The following is a 24,969-nucleotide window of genomic DNA, read 5'->3' as shown; positions in this document are numbered from 1 at the left end:
AAGTTTGGTGGTGAACTCATCTGTAATTTTGTGACAAATTTAATTGTGTGTATTCAAAGTATGGTGTATGGGGATCACCGTGGGGTTTTTTTTTCTCCTTGACAACCCAGTAAACTCCTTTGTAAACATGAGACTACTGAAGAGCTTCCATCTTCTGTGAAAATATTCCTCCCATCTCTGCTGCAGGAGTAGTGTTTCTGTCAGTGCTTGGAGGAGAATGGGCAGGTAACTGCTTTGACATTAGATGCATGTGGTGTGAATGCCAGCACAGCTTTGTTAAATAAATATGAACTGCCCCTTCCGTAGGGAATTTTAAAGATAACCTATCAAGTCAAGGCATGTCGTTGGAAATTTACATGTCTTGATATGAATTCCCTGTCATCTGTGTCATCGGCAATCTGTATTTTTTATTTGAATGCCTTTTCTTCCTATAACCTATCTAACTCTTTATCTCTGCTACTTATTTAGGTGCCCTCCTTGATCTGGAGCATGACCATAGAAACGAGATTAGAAATTATCATCTCCACTGTTGTTTCTCTTGCTCTGTGAAAATTTTCACTTATACTTGGTTCTGTCAAATGATCATTAATTGTTTATAGAGAGCTTTTAAATTATGCATTCTTCAAGTAGTCTTATTCTCTACTTTGTCCTGATCAACGTTTGTCAGATTTTTTCCATATGTGAATGTGTCCTTGGTGTATCCCACACAGAGGCAAAAGAAAGCGGTGTAAGAATTTTATTTTTCGTATCTTTCTAGATTTTTTTTTTTACTTTAGGATGCAGTTCCTGAGAAAATGCATTTTGATCATCAAAAAATATATCCGTGAAACATCAAACGTGACTTCTTTCTCTTTTTCTTTTTTTTTTTTTTTTTCATCCTTGGGGTGTTAAAGGAGACTTATTTTCCCTGCTGTTATAGTATTGGAGTTAATACTATTTTAATTTGAAAGGCATAAGCAGGGTTCTGGTTGGAAGAAAAGGGCTTTTGAAAGGATTTTCTGTGATACTAAACAGGGACTACTAAAAGGGCCTAATTGCTTCCCATGCAAGTTTTATTGTCTCTTTGGTTAGCAGATAGTTTATTTCTATAGTCATAATAGTAGCTTGCAGTGTGTAATAGTCAAGGTGAAAAATAATCAGTGCAACTTTCACATATAACACAGGCTCCTGATGTTGGAAGGACTGTCCAGAGACGTGGATCGTCTCCCATATGCATGTGTTGTGTGTCTTGTTAGAGAATCAATAACTAGGCAAAAATGTTGTTGTCTTTCAGCCAATGGATGTAGGGTGGTGGAACGCTGGATCAGCTATTAACTGATGTAGCTTTCCAGGTCTGCACTGAAATGGTGGAAGCAGCTTCAGTGGGCTGTCCAAGGTAGGGAGCACATTTGCCTTACCGTCTCCTGAATGACCCTCTAACCGCATAGCCTGCACGCTTGGCTGAGGATGTGTGTGCAGAAGGTAATGAGGATGAAACTGGATCCATCTTCCTGTCATTGTGGCTGATGGCCTGGCTGGAAGGTGTTGCTGGAGACTTGTGCCGTCAGGACACTGGTGGGGTTGCAGGTGGCAGGTATGGGCCCTGCATAGGTGATTAGGGAAAACCCTCTTGGGTATCTGTGAGCTGGTTTTGATCCTGCACCTGTGGGTGTCAAATGTCTTGATCAGTCTCTGAAGAGGAGGATAGGACATCAGAGAGAGAAGGGGTGACAGACAGGAGGAAAAGGGACTGGAGGCTAGGCTTTGGAGAGAAAGAGGGGCAGTCCCAGAGAGAGGAAATGTGGAAAAGGGAGGTAATAGCCATATGATGTATGGAAGAAGTACATCAAGTTCATGGTTCATTAAGTTCATTTTGCCTGTGCCCCTTCTACTTGTTTGCTTTTCATCTCGTACAGAGCGTTAGCATAATCCGTTTGTGAATGACATAACTATATAATCGATCATCCCCTATAGAAGTATTGCATGAGGCGCCCACCGTGTCGCCTCTGCGTGAGGGCTGGGCGAGGAAGTGAGTCAGGGGCAGCCCCGGTGCAGCAGCCGGTGTCTGCCCTCGCTGCCTGGCTGAGCGCTGCACTGGAATTTTCCAGGTAGGGCATGGGGAGAGGTGAGAGGGAGAGCGCGTGGGATGGGATTTGGACAGGGAAGAGCTCGTCCTGGGGAGAACTGCCACTGTGCCAAGCTTCTGGTACGTGAGGGAACACCAAACGATATGAATAAATTGGGGAAAAAAATGCAGCGGATGCATTTTAAAATATCTAATGCCGCCTCTGCATTTTATTACCTTTTCATTACCATTTTCCTTTATTAATTTGAAACATACACTGACTTTTTTTTCCTCTCTCTCCAGTGTGGATTTCAACACATTTTTGTGCATGTGCCAAGAACACTGTGTTCTGTTAAGTCACGGGGTGACGTAGGGTGCTGGCCAACCGCCAACCTGGGTCAAGTTCATTCAAATAAGTTTCAGTGGTGGCTTTTGCTGCCTGAGCCCCGTCAGTCCTGCTTTCGCATGGTAGGTGGCTCTGTTGCGTTAGTTTTCCTGAAGAACTTGGGGCTTTCAGGGCTTTAAATTTCACAGGGCTTTTGAATTTTCTTTCATGTTTGCAGAAGGATTATTAAAAAAAAAAAAAAAAAAGTCCAACCTCACATGAATCTGTGAGGAGAGAAAAGGAGATGGCCATGGGTTACTGAGCAGAACAAGGTCTGCAAGTTGTAGCATGTGTTTGTTTTCCTTTCTCTGCCCACTGATTTTTTTTTTAATTATTTTTATTCCTGTCCTTGTGATGGCTTTTAATCATGGTATATACTTTGTGTCTTTAAAGCAGGAGCCACTCCTGAGGTTCCAGTGACAAAATATGATGAAATGACAAAAATAGATGAAATGGCACATAGTGTGTGAAAGTGGCAATGGCTGTGCTAGGTTAATCACTTCCCTTTCCTACAGGATTTTGCATTTTGCTCTCTTGGCCTTGGAGCTTTGGACTGCTCTTAGAAATGCATTAAGTAAAGAAATCTCTTCTTCAGGGTGAGCTTCCCGTGTACCGGATTGTCCCATGTCATGGTGTTGAAAAGTCAGACCAGTTTTCTTGGTCTCTTTATTCCAGCTTCCCTTTCAGGGGACTGTGTTGTTGCTACTTTGCATAGTAGCATACTTTTCCTTCCTGTAACCCTACCACAAATCACACTAGATCCCCTCCCCTTCACTTCCAGTAACTGCTCTGTGAGCAATAATTTTGGAACTACTGGCAAAATAAGAGTCTTTGACAAGCTAATAAAATCCTTACAACAGGATAGGAGTTATAACACCAGAGACATCGCTAAGTGGTCTCTAAGACAACTGTTGATATTTTAGTATTTGATGAGAAACCCATTCTTCCCGTTTGCTCCTGGGATATATTATTTTTAATTAGGAATGAGATCTCTGGGAAAACTTGATGTTTCTAGAGAGAGGTGATTAGTTTTAAAGAGAATGGAGAAGTGAAATTACAGGTCATGATTTAGACCTGTTTTAACTGTCTCTTACTTGGACACATTAGCCATTTTAATTTTTTTTCCTTTTTAGTTGTGCACCAACTAGGTCTTGGCTCACTTGATGTTTGGCTTTTAAGGGAGAGAAACATCGTAGTGTCAGGTTCCCATGATTCAACACCCACTCCTGAGTTACCTGTCGGTGCTTGCTGGCTTATCTTCTCCGTGTGGGAGAGTAGAGGATGATCAGATTTGTGTTCATCACTAGGTGTCACTCACTTGCAATTACTTAAAGTATGTTTCAGGGCAAAATTGAAAGAAACAAAAAAACTCTTTCGCTTCCTACCTCACCCAAATTGGGTGTGTGTGTGGGGGGGGAAGGAAGTGGTGTGAAATCTGGAAAAGAATTTTTTCCCATCCTTCTTTCCCATAAAACTATTGTATATGGTGTTTTGTAATTTTATTGCTTTATAGTGTATCTTGATCTGTAATTTTGTTATTCTTGTATAGTTCTGTTGCTACAAGATAAAATTTTCTTGTATATTTTCAACGATGTTTTCTTCCCTCTATTATCAAGTGTGTAACAACCTCAAGAATAGCAGAGTGTTTTAAAAGATACGGAAATATATCTTAAGGGAGGAGCAGCAATGGAACTACGGGATCACTTGAAAGAATGCTTGGAAAAAAATGGAGATGACAGGACTCATAAAATTGTTCTTGGGACTTGACCACTGAGTTATGTTGGGCAAAGGATGGTGATTAAAAACTGTGCACGTACAAAGATGATTTATACTTCTGTTATCTAACAAATGATGTGGAATGTGGTGCCTCGACTGGGTCCTGGTCAGCCTTCTCCCTCATCAAGCGATTAGTATGGGGAATGTATGTTCAGTTGTTGAGCTAGAGAATATTTCAAAATTCTAACACCAATGCTGAAACAAAAACAGGGGGAGAGGAGGAAGGTTAAGCAGTAAAACTCAGTAGTTTTGTTTGGAGCTGTTGAATGCACATCAAATGCTCTAAATATTTTATTGCAGAAGGAGAGTTTCCAGAGAGTGTACAAGTGTCTGTGCAGATAACTGGAAACTTTATCGGCAAGGATGATGATTTTTTTTTTTCTCCTGCATCTCCCACCCTTCCCCTTTCTTTTTCCCTTGAAATGTGACGTGTCCTCTATCCAACCTGGTTCTGACGTTCGGTTTGGGGGCTGGGACTGCTGTGGATCAAGATGTTGCGTAGACCCTGCGTCCCCTCCTTCAGTTTCAAGTGAACTAGGTCTGTGTTGTGTCTGAGTTTGTCTCCTCAGGAAACTGAACCTCCTGGAAGGTCTCCAGGCAGTGCTCGCTGGGGAAGGTTCTCTAAGTGGCTTCAGTGGTGTTCAATGTGGACTTTGAGTGTCAGTAAAAAACTGGTGCAAAACTAAAGCTTGTCTATTGTGTATTTCCTTTTTCACCCTCTCTCCTGTGTAACCAGAAGTGTTAGTTTAAAAGGTATAGCAGGTATAGCTATATATGTAAATTACCTTCCCTCATCTTATAAATCAATAGTAGTGGCTATTTGAGATCAACTACTTTTCTGTGAAAGGTGACCTAAGCCAAGGAAACCCCTCCTAGACAAAAAACATTATACCTGTGGACCTGGAGTGATGATTTGCTGAAAGTAACAATAATGGAGTAAATCTGTTGCAGGGCTGAAAACAGAGTGAGAACAGAAGGAAAAGATTTCTGTTTTGTTTGTGCTGAATAAAATTCTTAGTGCCAGCCTACCCCTCTGTGCAACATATATGTGGATATCCATAGACGTTATGCGCTAACTGTATAAACAAGTAAATCTCTTAAGCTCTGTGTCAGACCTCATGTTTGCAGTGTCCTTGCTCATATTTAGGCCTTAAAACCAGCATGAATTTCTTATGACAGTTGAGAAGAAAACACAGCCTCCACTGATACTTCTGCAGATATGACAGGACTCTTAATCATAAGATTTAGTTTCCCTTTGCGAAGATTATAGGTTAAAAGATTCATCTCCTTGTTCTATCTTGGATTACTAAGTGTTTGTGGCTGTGTGTCACTGTATTTATCTAGTCCACATGTTGTATTTGAATTTAACTGAGAGTGTGTGTGGATGAATAAAGTAGCATAATTTCCTTCCCTTCCCCTGAAGGAGAGGTGGGTTTCTTTTAAAGTATGGCAGCTATTATGACTAACTATATAATTACACCTTTAATCAGAGTAAAATATTTTAGATACACAGTAGCCCTATTTGGCCCCTCACTGTTGAATTGAAAAGCCTCTAAAGATGCATAGTATGGCCTGTAGTCATCATCGTCACCTTTAATCACTCAGCATATTAAAGCCACTGTGCAGGAGTGTACATGGCTGCACGGTTTACTTTTGGGGGTGGTGGTGAGGGCAGAGAAGAGAGGGAGATGTTACTGCAAATTCCTTTTTCTGCCTGTAAATCTGCAGGGACACTGCTGTGTTTCTCTTCTTACTGTCTCTGATCATCATTTTGCCAACATTCAATAGATTTCTTGTTGTCTTGTGTTTGGAGGTGGATGTGGCTCTGAAGATGCAGGGAGAAGTTTTTAGTACAACACAGGGTACTGAAGCTTTCGAGGAGCTTATAGGTGTGGAAAGCAACTTGTTCAATGCATGGTTCAGAGGCATGGCCTCCAGAAAGCCTCTCCTCCTCTAAACAATGAGCTAGGTGAACTTGTCCTCACAGCTCCTCCAAGATCCAGCTCAACTATTGTCTATCCCATTTTATGCAAGCTAAATGTGGGTCTCTAATTTCTGGCATACTGGGTTTCATCTTCAAAATAAGAAAAAATAACAGCTAACTAAAAATAGCAACTAACATAGCAGGTTTGTAATTTACACACTCCACCCCTATGATTTTAATAAAGCCTAATAAGTGCTATTTCTTGAAGACCTTAATTATGCTATCAGCTATTTCTAAAAGAAAACTTTTGCTCTAGTTGAAATAATTACTTCCAATATTTACTTCTGCTTTGCTTCATGTTTTGCCTGATATGTTTATTTTAACATCTTTTTTTGTGCAAAGAGTATGAATAGAGGAGGAAAGGAAAGGGCAGATGTCACACAGTGGAGAAGAAGGGACAACAGAAGAAGGGCAGTTCTGTCAAATGGAGCCAGATGAGTGGATTTCACAAGGTGGCACACAGAGTTCATTTTTGTTGCCATCTCTGAAACTAATGTAGGCTAGTTTTGGGCTAAGAGGTTAAATATTGTTGGGAGAAGAACTGAAAATGTCTGGCAATACTATTTGAGAAGGTTAGAAAGAGCTTAGGGTTGTGCCATAGCAACTGATTACGCACCAAAAGGCCCAGAGATCAGAAGTGAGTAGCTCTGTGGTTCCAAGACACGCGCATCTGACGAGTTTTCAGGCTTAATTATGCATGGTCTATTTTACTCCATCAGGAGTGAAAAATTTTGAGCATCATGTTTGCAAAATGATTGTGACCAGGCTAGATTTTGTTGCCTGTTACTGCATGTTTTGTCACAACTTACTGGGTATACAAACATTGCATAGGGATGTTGGTACAGCACTAAGATAAGGGCAGTAGATTAAAACAAATGTAATAAATGGGACAGCCTTTGTAAAAATGTGCAGACAACTGCATTCAGCACAACTGTTGATGGTTTGGCCTTGAGCACAGTTGGTGGAGCTGCTGCTGCCTGACTGCCAAAATAACATGTATGATGTAATCATGCTAAGCCCACACTATCATGGTATTGCAGCAAAAGCTATGGCTGTGAACTGGGCATATTCTCAGTTACATTCAGGTACAGTAACAAGATAATTGGAAAGGTTTTGTCAATACTGTATATATATATATATATAGTTACAGTCAGTGTTTTGGGGCATGAAAGGCAAAGTCAGTCGCTTTTGCTGGCCAGGTACTAGAGAACATAGTCTTTAGTCAGTACCTTTTTTTATCTAACGCTTGTGTTAAATGACCCTACAAGCATGCACCTCTTCCCCAGCTGCAGAGAAATGTTTTCTGATATGATGTAAGAATGGCTATGTAGGATAGACTGAAGATCTGTCCAGCCTATTACCCTTAGCGTGCTTGTGGCTATGTGAGCACTGGATATAACTGTAGGTTAAGCTAAATGGATTAATTGGCCAAATCACAATACCAGTTGCTTTGCTGCTGGCTGAATGTGCCTTAAAATAATCCCTGATCTTCAGAGAAGGCTAGATATTTGAATGCCAGAAAGTTGAGTGATAGGGAAAACTTCAACAACATAAAGGAAGTGTTCTGTTTTTAAATACATTTGTTGCATGTTCCATAACTGAGAAGATACGTAATATAAATGTCTTTGTATTAGCCAGTTTTAAGCATCTGCATCTAGCCTGTCCAATTGGTCAATAAATAGGTCTGAATGTGACAACTGCAAGGATATCTGTTATGTCCTTTCAGAAATACGTGCAACTTGATGAGAGTTTTTTGTTTGTTGTGTTTTGATTGTGGGGTTTTTTTTATTAATTGGAGACAGGTTCTTTAGCTATTTACATAGTCCTAAACTGAATTTGTTTATGTGGTTGCATGAAGTTTCTTCATGCAACCTTCACAAACCCTTCCTGCTTTCTGAAGTTTTTGGAACAGTTAGTTAATTCTAACTCTCCATCTTCCTCTTTGACTGATATTTGCAATTTCCTTTCGAGAAACAACTTCCTATTGAGTACTAACTTATCTGACCACTTTGATGTATTTGAATTTACTTTTTTTTTTAAGTCCTGAATGCATTGCAAAATCCACTGTTGTCTTCACAGCTTGAATTTCTGCACTGCATGAATTGAGGAAGTATAGAGGTGGATAGGAACTCAACTAGCAAATGTAAATCCAATTAAATTGTGCTTGGTCATGCAGCGTCATTGTAAAATTCCAAACTGCAGTAATTGAAATCTGGTTAGCAGCTAAAGAGAACTGAATTGTGGCACATTTGCTGTGATCAGCACTGACTTTGGGAGATTTGCCTTTTGGGAGTTGTGTGGATTTCCAAAAAATGCTGCAGCATATTTAGAGGCAGATACAGATTTTTGCGGTGCAGCTGATCATCATGCCAGAACTACAAGAACCTAAGTCCTGGCCTGCAAAATAGCCATTAAACTTAGATGTAGATGCCTGTGTTCTGTATACAATGAGCAGAAGAGCTTAAGTGCTAAATACCAGGACTCCCAGCTACTGTCTTCTGACCAAGGAATGCTTAAGCTCCCTGGTGTTCCTGCATTTTATCTAATGCTGGTTTGATGTGGAGCAGGGACTGGAGCTCTTAAAGACCCTTTAACTCTCGTGGTTTTTTCCACAGTGGCCCAGCCTTTGAGGGAGAGATAGAAATGACCTCCTCATTGCTTTGTTTCGTGGGTTGAGTGCTTTCCTGAGAGGGAGGGATTTAAACTCTCTTAAGCTAAAGATTGTCTTGCTACATTTCGGGTTTCTTGCTGCTTAGACTGGAAAGTCTGGATTGTTAGAGAAGAGTGATGTGTTTACTGTTGTGGATGTGCTTTTCAATGCAAGCAATGCATACAGCATGCTGTGAGTGGCAATCTCAGCAGAGCATAAACCCACATCTGCTGAATCAAGCCCATAAACAGGCTTAGGTACAGAAGTACCAGCTTTGTACTCACAGGCTTAAATGTGATATAAACCACAAGCCCACAGAGTTGCATTGCTTCTGGGTATGTCCAGAAGCAGTGCTTAAAGAAACTTTAGGTACTAGGTGCTGAAAAAGCTGGGTTCATCAGGAGACTTTGGGGACAGCAGTGGAAGATTTTGTGACTGACCTCTTGGACTTTAATGTCTAAATGCCATCAAAGTGCCTTTTGGAATCTGAGTCTTAGGTTTTATAGCTGAAGATAACCTTATATATTGACGTGCATAGAACACTTTTAACAGTTTTTTCTTTTGCAGTCTTGCTGAAGTTATCAGAATTATCAGTAGTCTTCTATTTTGAAGAGTTAAACAGTTAAGTGAGGACTTTCAAAAATCTTTTAAATTTGAATGTCTGCTTATGCTAAATTCAGATGCAGATGTTTTGCAGTTCTGCTTCCTTCGCCCCTGGATGCTAAGCCTTAGTGGTGCTCAGTGCTTTTACATAGGAGCTGGTGTCTAGCACCTGTGCAAAATAAGCTTGAGAGCCAAGCTGCCAGATACAGTTGAGAGTCACTTGTGAAAATGTTGTCTTAAATAGCGTCTCCCCAAACCACAGGAACTGATGTTAGATCCAGTCTTAAATGTCAGGCTTTCTGACTCAGTCCTGTGCTTAACACCACTAGATCACATTTTACTGTGAAGGTTCATGTGTTCAGGCAGTGCTTCATAAGCATCATGTGCTTTTTGAAGTAGATCCTTGGTTTCCCATTACAGCTATGGTTTCCTCTTCTGTGTCTGAAACAGGGAATTCCCCAGATTTCTCCCAAGAGCATTTTTTTGGTAAGTTCTGGGTTGTGCTCTCTCCCTAGAAATCTTCTGGTTCAATTTTACTTCATCAGTCATGAGCAAACTCTTTTAGTGGTGATTGCCATCTACAGCAAATAGCATTCCTCTGCTTCCACCAGGGTGGTTTTATATGTTGTCTGTCAAACTGCTTTAGACATCTTGTACTTGTTTCTGCCAGGGTTATATCATAGAGAGGCTGCATTTGTGTACCCAGTTTTTGCTGTGATATGTGATAGTATTATCATATCTAGAAAACCCATGCACATAAATCCAGTGGTGTTGCTTTCATAGAAAACTTGATTTATATTATGCTTTCTGGATCCTCTCCCTACACGGTGCTTTTGAAACGGTTGTCAGATGAAATGGAAGGGCTTTTCTGATCTGCTTTGGTTTTTCCTGGACTTCCATACTTGCTGTTCAGGACATAAATAAGGCATTGGTTTAATGTCATCAAAGTCCTAGTTTATCAGTATAGCATCATTTGAAACTATAGAACTGCTTGGGATATTGGCCTTAAGTTTTGAGGTTTTGAGTATAAGAAAGCATCTCTGCTTTTGCTCCCTATTTTTGTGCGGTATGTTTCTGTAATCCTTCAAATGTGAAGTTAGCTGCCATGAAAGTCCTGCAAATATTTTTTTTTTTATTTGAAACCAAATTCCAGAGTATGTATGCATGTGTAGTGGGTTGTGGAGTGATGTGGAGTTCACTTTTGGGGCAAGGAGGAGTGGATGTGTAGGTACATGCATCTGCTTTCTATGTATGCTGTTCTTCCTTTTCTGCTTAGTAAAATTTATGTTGAAATTTTACAGCCTTACATAGAAGAAGTCAGTGAAGATAACCGAAGTTGCTATTCTGCAAAAGCAGAGTGAATTCAGGAACCCCTTCATAGCCAGAGTCCCCATAGTTTAGGCAGAACAAGCTAGGGGCTTAATTATAGGTGTATAAAAATACACGAAGACAAACCTAAAACTGGGGAGAAAAGTATGTGACATTTCCTAAATGGAAAGCAACAGATTTGTTTAAATCTAAACAAATAAATGTAAATGCTTATGTTTGGGATGTAGTGGGATGTGTGCATATACCCATGCATTTTTTTCAATGCAGTGTTTGAGAGTGTGGGTGACTTGTTCAAGTGAATTTTCGATTTCTTGAGTGCTTTTTCCTTAAGAAGTGGTTGTCTCATTGGGTAGTCTAAATATAATTGTATATTTCTGCTATTTTGCATAGGGTAGACTTTGCATTCTTTCTGTAAGTGCATTCCAGGAATAATAATACTTATATTTTGGCTATAATGATGCAATTTTCCAGGACTTTTGTTAATAGCAGAATGGAAGGGAAAAAAAGCCAAACCCACTTGTTTGGTGCTCTTGCAAATTGACACAAACGGTCAACTTTTGATGTAGAAACTCAGCTCCTCCTCCCTGCTAAGTGATTAGTATATAACGGAATCCGTTTGCTTTTGGCAATTTTGGGGGAAAATGCATTTAAAATGTCTAAGATTTCCAAGTGTAAATTTGGCTGTAGTAGATGTCAATAAACATGTCAAAAGGATTTTTATCCTGAAGTCTTGGTATGTGTTATAGTTATATTAATGCTCTGAATTGCAGTAGCTCCAGCGGAAATCTTAAGTCAGCGTTTTGGAAACCAAGGGTTTAAATGATGCACTTGTAAGTGTATTTTTACATTATTTTGACAGAGGAGTTTAATACTGAGCAACATTCTTTTCTACAAGAAGATTCAAATTCTTGTCTGAATCCTGAAGTTATATTCTCCTCTATGCCTGGACTAAATCATCTTGCACCATTTTATGACACAGCTGCATTTGTTTTTATTCTGAATTTTCTTAACTGACTGAATTTTTTGCTTTATTTTAATAATATTTAAAATTAGTGTGCTTTTAATGAATTAACTCTAGAAAAAGACATGGTACCTGCCATTCTGCTGTTGTCTAAAAACTTGCTTTAGCTTTAGCTCCCCTCATTTGAGGAGAGTTATAACACATTGATAGATCTGTGTAGTTACTGTCCTATGCACTGAAAAGAAAATACTATATGAGTTGGAGTTTAAATCATTCAAACAGCAATATAGATAAACTGATCTCCTTTCTCAGCTCAGCTTTTTCCTTTCCCTCCACCCCAGCTTCTCAGTGCTGAGCACAGCTCCCAGAGCAAGACCTCCAGCTGCTGGTGTTTGAGAATTAACTACTGTTTAATGAAAAATATTTTTCGTCCATTTACTTTGAGAACAAACTTTGGCCCCAAACATTTCAGGAAATTGCAAGTTGCACTGTATTTTCAGTTGCTTCATACCTAACATCTAAGTTTTTGATCAGGATGCTAAGAAGTCACTGACAAGTTCAAGAAGAAAAGATTTGCAACACTTTTTTAAAATCCTGCTAGCTGCAGGGTTCAGTGTGAAGGACAAATATCACATGAGTATTTTTACTTTGGGATGAGGAAAATAAGCAGAGAATGTTTAATAATATCTTGAAGGACATATTTTATTTTTGGATGCTCTTAGAAGCTGAATTAACTTGTATTATTTTAGCATTATCTTGTCAGCTTCTCGTATACTTTTGAAAAAAGAAAAGGGGGACGATGACACCCTGAATCTTGCAGAGGTTGCATTTTCCATGTGTAAATATACATTGACATGTGCTAACCTAATTGAAAAGAAAATGTCAGTTCTACCTGATTTTTCACCCGTTCTTTGTGAAGTAAAGCAAGCATTGATTTAAGAATGGAAGTGAAATTGAGCCATCACAATCTCTTGATCTGGTTTGAGATAGTGGAGGCATGAAGCCAAAAGATATTGGTGACTGTTGTAGAAACCAGTCAACTATTGCTTGTTGAAGTGTGCAGACATGCACTGAGGGTCTTCTTCTCTTTGCCTGTAATTGAGAAGCACTATCTTAATTATTTTTAATCTTCTTACTTTATGCAAGCTTTATAATCCTTATAAGGAATTGCTTAGTACAAATTACTGATGTTTGTATTTCAGGGCTCTTTGCACGGTCTGCATGCCAGTTGCTACCCAGTTCTTGGAGACTTGCAGTCCATTGAGTGTAATTGTTCAAGGATTGTATTTGATTACTGCCTTACTGGGACATTTCAAGTGTGTTTTTCCTGGTATGTTTATGTGGTATGCTTATTTACTAATAAAAGGTTTAAATATCTGTGATTGTCTCAGTGTGTCCTGTAATGTATGTTACAACCATATTATGGCAATCATGCCACTGTAATGTAACATGCATATATTACAGCACACACGTGTTTTTGTTCTAATCGAGATCTCAAAGGAGTTTTAATTGGTCTTCACTTTGAAATCTTCTCATGTGCTGTGAACAATCAGCACAACCAAATGTGTTAAACTTAAAAAGTCAGTATTGCAGCAGTTAGCACCTCTGAATCTCTCTATAAAATGTGTATTTATAACAAAATTACAATTTTCAAGTACAATGCCTTCCTCAATTGGTGGTTACTTTATTTTCCTTCTGCTCCTCCAAAGTTTAGACACATGATCTAAAAGAAAATCTATAAACTTAGCGTTGGGCTCCTTTTTCTTTGTTCTTTCTCCAAGCAGAATTAATTTTAGCAGAGTACATTTAATGTATTTTTTTAACTAGTTTTCTTGTTTGGCATTCTTTGGCTTACTTGGAAAAGCAATTAAATGGGTCTTCTTTTTCTTCAGTCTGTATATAGGTGCTCTCATCATCGCTAAAAATCAGCTTAGGTGAAGGTGGTGCTATTGTATGTGTATGTGTACTGTAGTGATGATCACTAACACAGTATTTCAGACGTGGTAAGACATTTCCTGCCCTAAAATGTTTGCTGTTTAAAACAGATTTAACAGTGCAAAACCATGAAACAACGTTCTAGAAAAGATAGGCTGTGGAAGGACTTCTGGAGAGGAGGGAAAGGGTCGGAAGAAGTTAGAAATGAAGAGGAGGGAAGAAATGAAGCGACTATTTTAGGCTTTGGGGGCAGTACTGCAGGCGCTGTGAAGCAATAAATGGGGCAAAGGGGAGAACAGTCAAGTGAGAAGAATGTGGAGTGAGTGGGAGTAGAAGAAAATGAATGTAATGCGCTGCCCGGCAGCCTGGTATCTCCTTAAGCTGCCAGTGCTGTAGCTCAGAACGCCGGCACTGCTGGAGCTGGAAGCACAGAGTCTGAATTTCAAGAGGTGTGTGTGTACATCTGTGGAAATTATGAACAAAAAAATTTCCACTAAGTGCTGAGCATTGTTGCAGAAATGATGCCTGTATTGCATTTGTGTGTTATACCACACTGTGCCAGTTGTGTTTCCTCTCTCTCTTTCTTTTTTTTTTTTTCCTTTTTTGATAAGTGCTTTTCTAAGGGGTTTCACAGGAAACTGCAGGCAGATCAACCAAAGATGAGAAGTCAGTGTGCATAATTTGTTCTTCACTGAATATCTGTGTGCAATCTCTCATTTAGTTAGTTATTCTGGAATTGCTTCCTTTCATCTCAAAAACAACATGCTTGCAGTTATCACCTACTTTTTGAAAGAGAATCCATAATATGAAAGATGTTTTGAAGTCTTTGACTGTTCCCTGTTCAGTTTAAACAGTGACATTATTGTGAGAGGTATTTTCTCATTGTTTCTTTTTTAGAAAGAATTTTTTAAAAAGCTTGCAGGATTGTTATTCATAACTGTATAGGCTAAAGATATGAGAGAAGCAATTTTATAAGGAAAGATTTACTTTATTTAGACCAAATGATCTATTTGGAGTAAAAAAACTTCACAAACTTTTGGGAGCTATAGAAGTGCTTAGTGCTGAAAACTTGTCATTTTTGCACAGTTTTATCTGTTTGTCTAGTAAAAAGAAACTACCTCTCATTACAAGTATTTGTTCTTTCTGAAGGCTTGGAATAAAACAAAAGAGTTGTTTGAAGATGGAAATGTGTTTCCTACCTTAACAGTTCCTACTGAATCCTGCAGGTGTTCAGTCTAGGTGCTTTAGGATTTAGCTCATAAATAATAATTTGGCTTTTAATCATGCCTTTCAGTTGAGTCCTCTTGTTACATCCAGGCTTTAACCTGGATGATTACCATAGCATCACCTAAAATAGAGACAATAAAACTGAGGTTTCATGGCCTGAATCCACTAACTTTAATAAATGAAACAGAGTGAATAACTATAAACAAAGAATGTGAAAGTGGGTTATCAAACCATGTGATAACATCTGTTCCTTGGAAACATGAAAGTACCTATTTCTGTGTCCAGAACTAAACCCTGTTTAAGTGGTATTATAAGCTGACTACAGTTTTCTTGTGTGCTTAAACTTCAGTGCATAATGTTGAGGCTTCTGTGCGAAATGATGTAATTATCTGTGTGCCCTATCAGAGTCAGGTATTTATATTTGAAAACCTGGGTCTCTGTCATCTGGAGGATCCTTATCAAGATGAGAGCTCAACTGCGTGGGATAATACGCAGTTGCATGAGAGGAGACCTGGTTCTGTCCCTGAATAGTTTGCAAGATGCAACACGTGAAGTGGCGTCTCCCCCCTCCCCTCTTTTTTTAGGGAAGGAATGGAGAGCAAGGGTTACAGTAATTTGCTTGAAAGTAACGTTGGCTAACAGCGTGCATAAATTGGTCCAAATTGTCTTTAACAGCCAGTCATTTTCCCTGGGAGAAACTGAAGATGTTCTTGTATGATGGAAGAAAAAAGATTAGACAAAGCAGAAAAAGCACTTGTAGGTTGTCTGTATTGACATTTTTTAGCATTGTGGATTCTATTAGAAGTTGACTATTACTCTGATCACGGATGGAGAGATCAGTGGTAATGCAAAACATTAGGAAGTGATAGATTGACTTCTTAATATTAAAGCTTCATTAAACTACTAAAATGACGCTTTTAGGAGGTGCAGCATAAACACTCCAGATGCCAAGATTGCAGCAGGGTGTCCTTACAGTCTATATGGTACAAATCAGTATCGCTTAACTGCTGTTGGGTAAACTTCTGTTTCATGTCCATTTTGTACCTTAAAGCTCACTGTCCCCTACTATTCTTTCCTACCCTTGTGCCTGGCAGACAGCCATTTTGTTCCGTCTTACCTTCAGAATTGCTATTTAATTCTACATCTAAAGAGTACTCTTAGAAATATATGCAGCACCTCTTGCTTTACTGACTTATTTTGTATAAAAACGCACTTGGGCAGAGAAGAAAGCCTCACCTGTTTCGGTCGGCCGATCCATGCTTTAGAACAACCTGTTCTGGGAGAGGCAAGCTGGAACAGCTTGTGGATCTGTCTCCAGAGGTATAGCCTGCTAAACCTGTTTGCCTTGTAAAAGCTGAGGTTTCTGCTCAGGATTAGAAGTTACGGCTTTGATTTCATCTTCCTTGCCACTTGTGTATTCTTTACCTAGCTTTAAAAAAAAAAAAGAAGTTGCTAAAATACCATATTTTCATTAGGTCTATAAAATGTCCATTTTGTTGTGATTTAAATCGCTCTGCCTCCAAAGTTTTTCTTTCAAAGATCAGATTCGTGTTGATTTTTTTTATTAGTTTTGCGTGTGTGTGCAAAATCTTATTCTAATACTATTTTTTTCCATCCTTGTTTTCTGAAACAATTAGTGTTGTGTGTAGGATACTGCCTGCCAATGGTCTATGTGTACAGGATTACATGTGAGTGAGCTCAAACCAAACAAAAACATGCACTTGTCCCTCACAAAAAAAGAATGCACGACCAAACATACTGCATGTAATCCTAATCACCACCTCATTTTCCACTTCAAGGCAGTATGATCTACACAAGATACGGGAGCTGATAAATGATGATACAAGTTATTTATTTTGTTAATTGTTATTTCATGTGTGATATAAAACACCATTTTGTGGTCTTGTGTACTGTACTTCAACTTCCTCTTTGAAGTTAGAGAGTGAGTTATCCTGTCTGTGTCACCCTCCTGAAACCAGTAAAAGGTGTGAAATCCTGCAGGAAGCCCAGCATCAGAGGCTAACTGCCTGTCAGACTCAACAGCAGCCATATCGTTCCATTAATTTCTGCAGAGTTACATCAAAGCCCTTTCAACTCCTTCGGTCCATGAAAGCATCTCTGAAACAGCCCCATTTGCTTTTTATTTTGTAACAGCTATTGGTATTTTTACTTTGCATTGAATCATACTTGGAATAACCTTTTAAGACAGTAGTTAATGCAGCTGTAATTTTTGACGGAGTTTGCAGAATAAATGGGGTCAAACATGGATAAGACTTAGAACCACAGAATGGTTTGGGTTGGAAGGGACCTTAAAGATCATCTAGTTCCAACCCCCCTGCCATGGGCAGGGACATCCTCCACTAGACCACGTTGCCCAAAGCCCCATCCAACCTGACCTTGAACACTTCCAGGGATGGGGCCTCCACAACTTCTCTGGGCAAACTTCCGCAGGAGCTACCCAAAGGGAAGCCCAGCAATGTAAGCAGTGGTGCTTAAGGTTTAGTAGCTGGCCTCCTCCCTCCAGAGATAATTGTGAATCAGTTTCCTTTATGATAAGAAACACTGGGCTGCTGGATGCAATGAATCCTGTTTAATTAGTCATAGAAGAGAAGTCCTAACCACTTGTTTAAAGGTCTCAAAACACCATTAAGAGGAGATGAGGGTGCAATCTGTGACCAAATTCTGCTTTGAATAATTACAGTGTCGCTGCCTACACTTCTGCATATTCAAGTAGATACAGCATTCTTCTTTGCTACTTGGCATAAATGATTTTCTGCGTGCTAGTAACTACTGCATTCCAGCCTAGGGGTGGTGGCATCTAGGAGATAGCAAAAATTCGTTCCCATGTCCATATGAAGGGAGATGTTGCTGAAGTTTAGCAGGGAGAAGGAAGCAGACCCTTTGACAGCTCAGTGGTAGCTGCTCTTGCAGAATCCCAGAGAGATGCTCAAGGTGGCCATTCTTGTGCCCTTAAGGAGCGTACGGCTCTGTTTCCTGTAATGGCAGCCACAAAGTGCTAATGTGCGTGGAGCAGGGCATGTCATTTCCTAGTGCGCTGAACCAACAACACTGATAAATATTTAGGACAGATCAGATGGTCTGAGCACATGTACTGAGGAGGAATGCTGTACTTAGCTAAACAACTAGGCCTTATCTGAGATCCATTTCAAATATGTGCTGTCTCTGTAATAACACTGGGTGGTTGTTCCAGGTACAAAATTTCAGTTAATCTGCTGTGTCAGTTTGGGCTTGCAAGTCCAAAAATATCTTATTAGTGATTTATGTCTTTCATTGTTGTTCTTTTTTGTCATACGGTTATCTCTGCCCACGCACTGCTACCTAATCTTGTACGTTTTGCGTGCTGTTCCTGTGGTTATTCTGTGAGAAGAAAGCTTGGTGTCACCCACGGAGCAGCACACGCCTCGCTCTGCACTTGAACATTAAGTTTCTTGTGTGAGGGTATATCTGAATTTTATCTCTCTAGAGTGAAAGTAGCTAGCTTACCAAGAACCAAATTATTTCTCAAGATACTAGGAAAATGTTTGGCATGGACTTCAGTGCTTTGGTTAAAGCTTCAGAAAACACAAAGCTTTGAGGAGAACTTTGAGCTTTAAATCTTTTATATCTTTAATTATCTTTATAGAGCTGAATAATATCCTGTACTATCTGTGCGCACAATGCTTGAATTAATTTTGTGTTGATTAATTAAGGGAAAACTTTTTTATTTTACCTTTACCTTACTCCTTATAATCCTGCAAGCCAGCTTCTGGTGGAGTTAGCTTCAAGCGTTCATTAGCATAGCCTGGGCCTTTGACATACTGCACTGGTGATTTATGTTTGTGAATATTCATTGTAGCAAATCCAGTGGCTTTTCTGCTCGCTCTGTTTTTTGGAGAGTACCATGCAAGATATAAAATCTCCTTGCAACCTGTAACTAACTCCTTGGGGTAGAAGTTTGCTGTGTTTGAATCCCTTTGCAAAGAGTACTAGTAGTGCAAATGCAGCATTGCTTAGCAGAAAGAAAGACTGTATAAAAGGAGAGGTGGCAGGATAGTTGCCTCAGTTCACTGCGTATGTTTGTTAATACCATCAGTTTCCACCCATCTTGAAAGCTGTTATGAGAGGGCAATTAGGAGAAATGCAAATTAATTCTGAAAAGAGTAAGGGAATCACAAAAGAGAAAAAGGTAGTCCATGAGAGAACAGGCAGGGGATAATAGAAAACGCTTCCAGAGTTAGAGGCAAAGATATGTGAAAGAACAAGTAGGAAAGGAAATGCAACAAGATTAATTTTCCTCTGTATATACAGTGATCAAAGTCTGAAACTCTCAAATACTATTTCCATTTCTGACATAACTTGGCTCTGTGACCTTGAGAAAGCCTGGTTCCCTAAGGGTGCCACCTGAGAAACCCTATTAGTTTTTCTGCCATTTGAGCTAAGTTGTAGTAAGATCATATGAGGGAATAAATTTATTATTTTTAGGGGAGGAAATGACATACTAAGAGACCTCCATCTGCAAAAATAGTTATTTCAGAGTCTGTATAGAATTTGATAGCCATTTTTTGTCAGCAAGAGGAGATTTGGACACAGTGCAGCATGCTGAAGCATATTAGTTTCAGCTGATGAACTTGTTCGGAATATCTGTGAGCTTTTATTGAGCATCATATCTGCAATGTATCTCTATACCAACTGGAGAAGATTTACATTTTCTGAATGTACAATGACTGAACAAGTGAAAGTTTTTAACCACTACAAAAGCAGGGTGTATATACTGACATTGCTCCACAGAGAAGTTTCACTGAGTGGTATACCTTGCAAGGAGAGCCAAGGGGGATGAGAAACTCTCCCAATTGCTCATCTCCTTCCCTTTAATTAGCAATCACTGTATGAGAGTGCCTTTTTTAAAAAATAAAGAATTACTATTTTTTTAATAGGATTGATATGTTAGCTTTTGTTTTGTACAGAAAGTTTATACAGTTCCGTTTTCTGTGCTGAAGCTGGAAACTTCAAATGGAAGTTTAAGACTTCTTATATTAACTTACTGCTATTTTATTGACAAGAAGTATTGTGTGCTTATTAATGTGATCAAATACAGACATTTCTTGTTTCCATCATTACTGAAGTGAAAAGGTAATTTTTTCAGACCTTCTAGAGGAAAATGCTGTGCAAATTGCAAAGGTACTCCCAAAGAACTCACAAGGTGTTCAAGGTGAAACAACAGGCAGCTGAAGCAAATCTCTTGAGGGTGAGGGAGGGAGGACTTGTTCACAGAACTAAGAGCATGGTATCTTCTGTGCTGCCTGTGTGCAAAATGTATGTGCTTATAGAATGCTGTCTTCTTTTCACTGAAGTCAAGAGTTTTGTCTTTGAACAATTTGGGCCAGGATTTTACCATGTCTGTGGTTGGTTTTTGGTGATTTTTTTTTTTTTTTAATTAAATTGAATTTAAATTGACGCAGGTAATCATGTATTCTTTAGCAATCTTAACCGTTTAGACAGGGGAGGATATTTGCTATTTCTCATTCTGGTTTCTATTTTTACATTTGTACCACTCTCTATGTTAGCTAGTACTGGTGAGTGCTGTCAAAAGTGCATCGTAAATTAATTCATCATGAGAGCTCTCTTTTGATGCATTTTGATTTAAACGTATTTATCTTTGAAATTTAGGGTCCTAGATGCTCAGCTACAGTACTCTCACTACTTCTTTGTTTTCCTGTAGCCACATCTTATCAGAAAAAATGGCACTATTCTGTAGTTTTATGCTATTGTCATTGTTCCTTAAGAGAGAGCCATAAAGGGGGAGCATTTAGAACCTTTCAGATTAAAGCAGTCACAGAGCAAATTGATTGATTCTAGAAATGAACAAAATGAGCCATGTTTGTTGTTTTAGAGAAAGATTGAGGTCAGCCCCTGCTTTTTTTTTCCCACTTACCCCTTGGACGTGGAAAAGTGGTTAGCATGATATAAAAGAGGGTGTTGTGCAAGACCATTGTTGGAAATGATAGGTAAATCTTAGTGAACGGTCTACTACCAAGGATTTGGAGTGATTGGGATATATGGGAGACAGTCATGGAAACCCCCAGGATGGAGATGATTAGATTGGGTTCAGGGGTTGGAGAAAGGGATTGAGGTGGGGAAACTGGGCCTGTGTGTAGTGGGGAGCATTGTACCTTCAGCCACCATAACAAGAAATGACTGTATTTTGAAATAATAAGTAATGTGGAAAACTGAACTACTTTCAGTTTGACACTGCTCTGTGCTTAGCAATGGCGCTCTTCAGAAACTCATAGTGGTATTACTAGGGATATTATTTAAAAAAAAAACAACCAAACATTTAAAATTAAGCTTCATGATGTTTAAGATACTGCTAATCAAGAAAAAATTTCTTCACAATTTATCAATTATTGTTTTAAAGTAAACCTAAGAAATGAAATTAATTTTTTTCTTGCCAACTGTCCACCACCATAGTGTTGGTAGACATAACAGCTCATTTCCTGGATACTTGAAAAATCATGTTTGTATGTTTTGAAAATATTTTTCTTTTCAGACTGTATTTCTCATGGTGGCTACAGTTAAATAATGCACAGAATTGGAAGGTTGAGTTTTTGTTGTTTTCCTTCTCCATTTTTATAGCTTCCTCTTTTAAGAAAAATTTCCAGCTGACCAATTAAAAAAAAATACAACAAAACCAACAAACTCTAACAAGAAAACAAACCAACAACAAAACCCCCAAAGTGCAGTTTCCTTGGGGAAGTTAAATCTAAACATGTATACAATAATAAATAGTAGGAGAAGAATTAAATGATTTATTAGACAATCTTTACTTGTGAAAGCTTCTTAACTCTTACTACAGTCAGTGGGATTAAAACATGTGCACTTAAAACTTGGAGCACATCCTAAGGGCTTTCCTCATTTGCATTTTACTTGCTCAAAGTAGTTCAGGTTTGCATACTTTTTTTTTAGGTGCAGTGGATATCGTAGCTATTCAAACAAAATTAAAGCATTCCTAAAGCAAAAGAGTGCATTGGAATGGTGTTTTAAGAATGAAGTGCTTGCTTACTGCTTTCATACTGTTTGAAACCTTTTATTTCTGGCTCTTTTCCAAGGAGTTTGTTTTCAGAGAAATATTGTTGCCAAGGGACGAATGTTGACTGTGTTGTGTTTAAAACAGGCTGATATTAATTACATTCTTTTAGCTATTCTCCTTCTCTGGGTAACTTTAAAAGGTCCTTCCAATTTCCAGAATACTTAGGTAAGCCCTCAGAACATGAATGCAGCAGTGTCTCGTCGTTTACGTGAAGAATGTATTAAAGAACTGGCAAGAGCTGAACTCATTTTTGTGCACAGTCAAGAAATGTTGGTTTCAGATGATTACACTAATTAATAACACACAACAGCATTAGTGAATGCAGTAATTTCTCTCCCTTTCCTCTTTTATCTTTAAAGTCTTTATCCGAGCCAGTTGTCATACAACTTGTGTGGAGAGCTGCTTACTGCATTAGACCAGAGGAACAGGCTGATTTTTTTCAGGACCTATTCTGTGATCAGGGCAGCATGATCTGGAGCAAAGTCAGTCTTTGGGGTTTTCCAGTTCCCTGTTGATAGTGTGGGCCTAATGTTTTGCATTAGGTTTTGGTTCTTTCAAGGATCAGACTGAGTTATTTAACTTGCCTCTTCTACAGAACAGTTTTGTGCAAGCCTTCTTCAGCTGCGCTAGTGCTGGTGGTCCCAGTGATGGGACTGTTACTGTACTCATCCTACCAGAACTTGCACAGAGTGGTTGTTTTTTTTTTTTCCAACTAGCTCCTGAATACTGAGCCCAGATTGTGTTTCTTAGTCTTCTGCCTATTTCAGAGTGTTAGATTGTTTTGTTCTGTACTAGGTAAAATGTCACTTTCCAAGTAGTTTTGCTTAATACTCAGTACTTCAAGAAATACTGGGTCAAGAGAGCATAATGTACATAACAGCTGTGCAGAGCTCACCTTAGGGTGCCAACACAGCTGCCTTGCCCTGCTTGTGCGGGAGCCCTAGAGGACAGTCAAACAAGCTGACCCCAAGCAGGTGAATTTTCCCTGCCAGTCCTCTCCTCAGCCTTCCACGTCTCTCTCAGACTTGTTTTTGGGCCTTCTCATCCTCTCCTCTCATCCCTCCTTCAGTGGGATGAGTTCAGTGTGTCCTGTGAGTTTCTGGGAGAAGAGCTCCAACGAGGTTTTACGGGTCTGAACTCCAGCCCTGCTTGCTCGCAGCCCTGGCTGCTGAGCAGCGCTCGATCTTCCCCGGAACTAGCTGGATGTGGCCCAATAGCGTATGCTCAGCTTCTGAAACCTTCATGGGAAGCTACAGGCCTGCTGAACATTGGTGAAGGCCAGCTTTAGTGGTCAAAATCTTGTTTTAACAAAAGGTCACATACTTTTTGCCAGCTACGAGCTCTTAACAGAGGCATGTGTTTCTTCCCTCCATTTGGACTATGGAAGCCAGCCTTCCGACTCACTTGAATCCCAATGTGAAAGCTCCCTTTCTCTCAGCTTTCCTGCCACTCATTAGCCAGTTTGTGCTTCCCTGAAAACCTGCTTTAATACTGACACCTACCTGGAAATTTCTCCTGCTAGAGATAAACATTGGCTTATCATTTTGATAAATTCTCCAGATCTAGTTGTTTGAAAAACAACTAGAGGGCTATGAGGATGATGAGGGGACTGGAGCATCTCTTGTATGAGGAAAGGCTGAGAGACCTGGGTCTGTTTGGCCTGGAGAAGAGAAGACTGAGAGGGGATCTCATTAATGCTCATAAATATCTAAAGGATGGATGTCTAGAGGATGGGCCCAGACTCTTCTCAGTGGTGCCCAGTGACAGGACAAGGGGCAACAGGCACAAACTGGAACATAGGAACTTCCATCTGAACATGAGGAAAAACGTCTTCACCTTGAGGGTGACCGAGCACTGGCACAGGCTGCCCAGAGAGGTTGTGGAGTCTCCTTCTCTGGAGATACTCAAAACCTACCTGGATGCAATCCTGTGCAACCTGTTCTGGGTGATCCTGCTCAAGCAGGGTGGTTGGACTAGATGATCTGCAGAGGTCCCTTCCAACCCCTACTGTTCTGTGATTAATGTGCATTTACAGTGAAGTTGTTCAAGTTACATTAATCAATAAATTGGCATTCAATTTATGGATTACTAGGGAACATAAATAACTGCCTACAAAAACCTGTACTATCTTATTAGCATTCTGTTTAAATAGCTTTATATTTTTATTTGTTTAGACAACTTCGACAGAAATTTCTGAGTATTCATCTGATAATGACAGTGTGGGAGGAGAGACGAGCCTGGCGACCACTGCTCCAGTATCTGCTAAGAGATTATGGTCGAGGTCAGGAGTGGACACGGGGGATGTTACAGCACGACCGGCCAGTGAGTGGCTGAGGTCTGCAGAGGCCCTTCTCCGCACCCCCGGGAAGCAGGTGGGCAAGGCCTCCCGAGCCCCCACCGAGTCCGTGAAGAAGAGGAAGCTAGTGAGGTAAACATGCTGTCCGCCTTAATGAATTTTTCTTTTTTAATCGCGAGTAGAAGAATACTTACAGAAGAGTAGGAACACCTTTCAGGGATAAACATTTGAGATGCAAGTTCCAAAAACTTAAAGAATATCATTTATCTGTGAACAAGCAAACAAGAAAGAATTCAGTTCACTTCTAAAATCTGTGGTGAAAGCTCTCAATCTTGAACTCCTGTGTACAAATGAATATGGTTTTTGCACTTCTAATAATGCTTTACAGTGCATTACAGATGTGTGAGTGGACATACTTCTGTTTTAGCTTGTAATCATTTCATTGCTTTGTGCCTCTCCAGATAGTCTGCAAAAATACTGTACCTCTGGTATTTTTTTTTTTTTGGTCCTCTCCAGATTTGCCAGAGTAAAATTATCAAAAATACTGTAGGAAAGGAGTGGATGAGCAACAGTGCTGAATAGTGCAGGACAGAGTGATTTTTAGGTAAAGGTGGGATGTATTTGTTAATCTGAAATTTAAATCTCTGTGAATAAATTAAATAAATTAAAAATATGTATAACTGCTGAAAGAA

At 39.5% G+C, this 24,969-nt stretch overlaps 1 protein-coding gene and 1 long non-coding RNA gene across 5 annotated transcripts in view; both read left to right on the top strand.

The window, feature by feature from the left end:
* Positions 1–24,969, top strand: part of SPIDR (scaffold protein involved in DNA repair) — a 209,261-nt gene that overhangs the window by 29,646 nt on the left and 154,646 nt on the right. For all 4 annotated transcript variants that reach the window (XR_008575700.1, XM_054815154.1, XM_054815153.1 and 1 more), the window contains exon 6: positions 24,156–24,409. Coding sequence is in view for 2 of the 4 variants with exons in the window: in XM_054815154.1 (XP_054671129.1) it covers positions 24,156–24,409 (254 nt within the window). In the remaining 2 variants the exon portion in view is untranslated. The remainder of the gene's footprint in view (positions 1–24,155; positions 24,410–24,969) is intronic.
* LOC129202452 (uncharacterized) lies at positions 1,382–4,249 on the top strand. The gene is made up of 2 exons (XR_008575703.1): positions 1,382–2,512; positions 4,046–4,249. It is a non-coding gene; the product is annotated as an uncharacterized LOC129202452 (long non-coding RNA).

The sequence above is a fragment of the Grus americana genome, chromosome 2 (assembly GCF_028858705.1).
Source record: "Grus americana isolate bGruAme1 chromosome 2, bGruAme1.mat, whole genome shotgun sequence".
Classification (NCBI taxonomy): Eukaryota; Metazoa; Chordata; class Aves; order Gruiformes; family Gruidae; genus Grus; species Grus americana.
This window is presented reverse-complemented; position numbering and strand designations above follow the sequence as displayed.